This window comes from Pecten maximus, chromosome 1 (genome assembly GCF_902652985.1).
Source record: "Pecten maximus chromosome 1, xPecMax1.1, whole genome shotgun sequence".
NCBI classification, from domain to species: domain Eukaryota; kingdom Metazoa; phylum Mollusca; class Bivalvia; order Pectinida; family Pectinidae; genus Pecten; species Pecten maximus.
Genome location: NC_047015.1, coordinates 16,407,300 through 16,414,223, shown reverse-complemented (window position 1 = coordinate 16,414,223; position 6,924 = coordinate 16,407,300). Strand labels below are relative to the sequence as shown.

Below are 6,924 nucleotides of genomic sequence, written 5' to 3'. Positions count from 1 at the left end.
TAAAACTTCCCCACACAACTCATGCAATGTAATAATCAATATTTTGTTGTTGGTCAGAAAATACTTATGAAGTAATAATTATTCCGCATTTTATTGATGTTGGTATTGTTTGTATGTTAGTATTGTTTAGCAACTTCATGCACCTTTAACGACTGCACATTTCAAAATAAAACAAATGAAGGTATATAGTATTAGTACCTCGTTACTGACTTCCAGGTTAAAATGTATTTATGACGAGAATACAAGTGGAAACTTTCAGAAAGTAAATCTGTATAAACCTGTTTACCGACATACGTTCATTAACACTACCACTATATAAATGTGTTCGCTTTAGGATTACAATAACAGACGAGCTCCTCTAAAACAATATACACTGTGTACATCAGAGGAAATACTACACATTCTAACTGTGAAAATGGATGTTGTGACATTTAGGTCGGCTTATAAACAACTTGTCACCCCTGTCCAGGTACGTACAGTAATATTGGATCTACAATAAATGTGTACGGCCGACAATTCTACATGATGTTCAACAAGATTCATACTCGAGTATTAACTTCTACAAGTTCGTCACACTAGATGGAACATAACATTATAACCATTTTTTATTCTTCTCTAGGATCTAGCCCTATTGTTAAAATGGATATTATAATTAAGGGGATTAGGTAATGTGTGATAGTGTTTTCTCGTGTAGGAGGAAAGGTGTAACCTGAGGTCCATGCCGTCCTCTAAGTTTACAGTTACATATTGGTGTAAAATATGAACCGAGGTCGTATTTTGCGTGTGTGAAAGATTGGCCAGTATAGGGTGTCTGCCACTGAGCAAATATAATAATACCTAACAAATATTGTGATATCTAGCAAATATTATGATATCTAAAAAATATTATGATTTCTAACAAATATTATGATATCTTAAAAATAGTGTGATATCTGACAAATATGATATCTAACAAATATTGTGATATCTAACAAATATTGTGATATCTAACAAATATTGTGACATCTAACAAATATTGTGATATCTGACAAATATTGTGATATCTAACAAATATTGTGATATCTGTTTTTGTATATTGTGCTGATCTTCTTTGAACGTTTCTGTTTTGTTACTATTTTTTCGCTTGGCCTGGATCCCAGATCGAAGATTCCATCTTATTTTGACTGACGATGTTTTTATAAGCATGGTCTTCGATGCACAGTTAATTCATTTTTAGATTGAATTTCACCTAGAGCGTTACTGTAGGTGATGTTTTTGTTCCATTTGTACTCTAAGTCCAAGGTATTTGTTCCATTTGTACTCTAAGTCCAAGGTATTTGTTCCATTTGTACTCTAAGTCCAAGGTATTTGTTCCATTTGTACTCTAAGTCCAAGGTATTTGCTATAGATATTGGTGCTTGATCTGTGTACATTGAGGGCATTTGTCTGGGTGGAATTTCACGGGCCAATCCTGTTCCGAGCCGGGTATAAATCTTCTTATAGGTACATATGTTTGTTATTGATTTCTTGTACAGTATGATCAATCACTTGACAATGGGCGTATGGTCCTCCTGACATGTAGGAAACACGTAGACATTACCGATTGAGTGAGGTTCTTCACGGGTAAAACAGAATATATAAATGTTGTAATAATGAAAACATCGTGTACCAGCTTTTTAACCTATTTCAGCCTATTTATAGGTAGCCTATGAGGCGTGCTATCGTCGTGCCCCGATAAATGACGGTATTTCGTCCCCTCCATTCTATCAAAACTTCGCCCAATCCCCAATATATTGTAAATATGGTTCTATACATTTCACGAACAAAATGCATTTATTAATAGGAACACCTTTTAAATCAAATGAGATACAACTGTTCCGCTATGGTTTGTTTGAATTAAACGTCCGGTATAAGTCACTAAAATATTAGTCTATAATAGCAGGTGTACAAGTGATTGTTTCTGCAACCCTTCTATTACGGGCATCAGGTATTGGTGGGCTAAATACTGTTTCAAAGTTTTCATTGATTAATCTAAATACCGAAGTATCCTTCATGTCAGTCAGTTACTGTAATGAAAACATGTTGATGTGACCAACTCTATTGTCAGTATATACAATGTCTCAGATTTAAAATCGACAATCAGTTAAAAAAAAAGAAGAAAATATCCTCAGGCCTTAAGTTTCCTAGTATGTTAGAAATCCCATTGAACGATCTGGTACAATGCTTCAAGTAGATATGTATAAAGGGTTCAAAGACAAACGGATAGTGATTCTATACATAGATAGTATACGGATATAGTTTATACAGGCAATGAAACAGGTACTTATAATAAATATACATTTTAAAACCCACTTTTGATACGGTAGTGACGCAGAGGTTTTTGTCAGGTTTTAATTGAATATTATGTTACAACCAGTGCATGCTTAATGTATTGGTTAACTGGTAGGATGTTATCGTGCGATCTTTAAAAAAAATATGTTTGATGGGAGATAATGAGAGTATAGGACTATATACAATGAGAGTATAGGACTCTATATAATGAGAGTATAGGACTCTATACAATGAGAGTATAGGACTCTATATAATGAGAGTATATGACTCTATACAATGAGAATATAGGACTCTATACAATGAGAGTATAGGACTCTATACAATGAGAGTATAGGACTCTATACAATGAGAGTATAGGACTCTATATAATGAGAGTATAGGACTCTATACAATGAGAGTATCGGACTCTATACAATGAGAGTATAGGACGCTATATAATGAGAGTATAGGACTCTATACAATGAGAGTATAGGACTCTATACAATGAGAGTATAGGACTCTATATAATGAGAGGATAGGACTATATACAATGAGAGTATAGGACTCTATACAATGAGAGTATAGGACTATATACAATGAGAATATAGGACTCTATATAATGAGAGTATAGGACTCTATACAATGAGAGTATAGGACTATATACAATGAGAGTATAGGACTCTATACAATGAGAGTATAGGACTCTATACAATGAGAGTATAGGACTCTATACAATGAGAGTATAGGACTCTATACAATGAGAGTATAGAACTCTATATAATGAGAGTATAGGACTCTATATAATGAGAGTATAGGACTCTATACAATGAGAGTATAGGACTCTATATAATGAGAATATAGGACTCTATACAATGAGAGTATAGGACTATATACAATGAGAGTATAGGACTCTATAGAATGAGAGGATAGGACTATATACAATGAGAGTATAGGACTCTATAGAATGAGAGTATAGGACTCTATACAATGAGAGTATAGGACTCTATACAATGAGAGTATAGGACTCTATACAATGAGAGTATAGGACTCTATACAATGAGAGTATAGGACTCTATACAATGAGAGTATAGGACTCTATACAATGAGAGTATAGGACTCTATACAATGAGAGTATACGACTCTATACAATGAGAGTATAGGACTCTATACAATGAGAGTATAGGACTCTATACAATGAGAATATAGGACTCTATACAATGAGAGTATAGGACTCTATACAATGAGAGTATAGGACTATATACAATGAGAGTATAGGACTCTATACAATGAGAGTATAGGACTCTATACAATGAGAGTATAGGACTATATACAATGAGAGTATAGGACTCTATACAATGAGAGTATAGGACTCTATATAATGAGAGTATAGGACTCTATACAATGAGAGTATAGGACTATATACAATGAGAGTATAGGACTATATACAATGAGAGTATAGGACTCTATACAATGAGAGTATAGGACTCTATATAATGAGAGTATAGGACTCTATACAATGAGAGTATAGGACTCTATATAATGAGAGTATAGGACTATACAATGAGAGTATAGGACTCTATACAATGAGAGTATAGGACTCTATACAATGAGAGTATAGAACTCTATATAATGAGAGTATAGGACTCTATACAATGAGAGTATAGGACTCTATACAATGAGAGTATAGGACTCTATATAATGAGAGTATAGGACTCTATACAATGAGAGTATAGGACTCTATATAATGAGAGTATAGGACTCTATACAATGAGAGTATAGGACTCTATACAATGAGAGTATAGGACTATATACAATGAGAGTATAGGACTCTATACAATGAGAGTATAGGACTCTATATAATGAGAGTATAGGACTCTATACAATGAGAGTATAGGACTCTATATAATGAGAGTATAGGACTATACAATGAGAGTATAGGACTCTATACAATGAGAGTATAGGACTCTATACAATGAGAGTATAGAACTCTATATAATGAGAGTATAGGACTCTATACAATGAGAGTATACATGTAGGACTCTATATAACGAGAGTATAGGACTCTATACAATGAGAGTATAGGACTCTATACAATGAGAGTATAGGACTCTATACAATGAGAGTATAGGACTCTATATAATGAGAGTATAGGACTCTATATAATGAGAGTATAGGACTCTATATAATGAGAGTATAGAACTCTATACAATGAGAGTATAGGACTCTATACAATGAGAGTATAGGACTCTATACAATGAGAGTATAGAACTCTATATAATGAGAGTATAGGACTCTATACAATGAGAGTATAGAACTCTATATAATGAGAGTATAGGACTCTATATAATGAGAGTATAGGACTCTATATAATGAGAGTATAGGACTCTATATAATGAGAATATAGGACTCTATACAATGAGAGTATAGAACTCTATATAATGAGAGTATAGGACTCTATATAATGAGAGTATAGGACTCTATATAATGAGAGTATAGGACTCTATATAATGAGAGTATAGGACTCTATACAATGAGAGTATAGGACTCTATATAATGAGAGTATAGGACTCTATATAATGAGAGTATAGGACTATACAATGAGAGTATAGGACTCTATACAATGAGAGTATAGGACTCTATACAATGAGAGTATAGAACTCTATATAATGAGAGTATAGGACTCTATATAATGAGAGTATAGAACTCTATACAATCTGTAAGGGAGCCATCCGACTTTAGATACCAATGACGGGAGGTTATGACATACTGTAGGAAGCCATCCGACCTTTAGATACCATGTACGGGAGGTTATGACATACTGTAGTGAGCCATCCTACCTTTTAGATATCATGTACGGGAGGTTATGACATACTGTAGTGAGCCATCCGACCTTTTAGATATCATGTACGGGAGGTTATGACATACTGTAGGAAGCCATCCGACCTTTAGATACCATGTACGGGAGGTTATGACATACTGTAGGGAGCCATCCGACCTTTTAGATATCATGTACGGGAGGTTATGACATACTGTAGGGAGCCATCCGACCTTTAGATACCATTTACGGGAGGTTATGACATACTGTAGTGAGCCATCCTACCTTTTAGATATCATGTACGGGAGGTTATGACATACTGTAGTGAGCCATCCGACCTTTTAGATATCATGTACGGGAGGTTATGACATACTGTAGGAAGCCATCCGACCTTTAGATACCATGTACGGGAGGTTATGACATACTGTAGGGAGCCATCCGACCTTTTAGATATCATGTACGGGAGGTTATGACATACTGTAGTGAGCCATCCGACCTTTTAGATACCATGTACGGGAGGTTATGACATACTGTAGTGAGCCATCCGACCTTTTAGATACCATGTACGGGAGGTTATGACATACTGGCATATCTTTGTCAACTTATCTTCTCTCTTTGATAACTACCATACCATATTTTATAATGACAACACAAAGTTGGGTAAGTTTCATCATCGGTCTGGATCCAGACAGTTAATTTTGTCCTCAGTCCTGTTACTGTCGTGTGTAACGATTACACACATATACACATTACATTGTATAATAAACTACTTATCGAGTTGGATTTGTCTCAGACCAACCAGTTCCTCACCCTACTATAAGTATACACGAAGATCATTTCTTGTTTCTTGCTCATGAGGTATACACATTTATCTTTATAGACCAACATCCACGGTATTTAAGACCACTTACAGACTAAAAATTAATTTCCACACAAAGTTTCAGTTGGTTCTTTCTTGTAAATTCAATGCAGAGCTTCTGAATGCTAAAGATGACCAGCATTGGTAACAAGAAATGGGGGAAACTGAGCACCGCGTTATGGTGTGGCGATTGCTTCACTGTTTTACACTATCATAGTTGACCTTATGTATTTACTAGGAAATGACTTCAAAATTAGACCATATACTGTTAACATTAGACCATATCCAGTTGAAATTAGACCATATCCAGTTAAAACTATACTATATCCAGTTAAAATTAGACTATATATATCCAGTTAAAATTAGACCTAGTTAATATGACTTATACGGTTAGAGGAAATTCCCTGCTATACATTTACATTAGTATAAACTGTTTTTTCTACAATGATGAAAGGCCTCCTCCGGAGTTATCTCCTTTAGCCCGTAACTTCACTCAACCATGGAAGGACGAAATGACCTTATGGTACCGTTTGTTTGGCTTTAATACAACCCGTCTAAAACTACTGGTTGTCCCTCCTGATCAGACAGCACTTCGGGACAGCAGGAATACGAAATGACGAAAAGTATATATTTTGTTGTTTTATTGCACAGGAAGAAGGCGATGAGGAGGACACCGATGATTCAGACGAGTCGGAGGAGTGTCATAGTGGGACGACAAGGAAATCGAGCTGTCAAAGCGAAGTTAAAGAAACATTGGTGCTCAACCATCACGTGATCACGGTGACGGATGAATCTAAAGATGATGTGAGTTTGTAAAGTGAAGTGCATAAAGCGATACATAACTGAGATGGTAATAGTATGTCCAGCACTTAAATGAACTATTTCCAAAAATCCCTTTGTCTGCACTGTCACTAAAGTTCGATTAATAGTAAAGAACGACATTTTGTCTGTATTTCATACA

The 6,924-nt window shown here is 35.0% G+C and overlaps 1 protein-coding gene across 1 annotated transcript in view; it reads left to right on the top strand.

Annotated features, from left to right (window-relative positions):
- The first annotated feature begins 260 nt into the window (after nucleotides 1–260).
- LOC117326109 overlaps nucleotides 261–6,924 on the top strand; it is a 44,357-nt gene continuing 37,693 nt past the window's right edge. Inside the window, exons 1-2 of the mRNA XM_033882734.1 lie at nucleotides 261–469; nucleotides 6,615–6,767. Of these exons, the coding sequence (XP_033738625.1) occupies nucleotides 416–469; nucleotides 6,615–6,767 (207 nt within the window). The 5' untranslated portion in view covers nucleotides 261–415. The remainder of the gene's footprint in view (nucleotides 470–6,614; nucleotides 6,768–6,924) is intronic.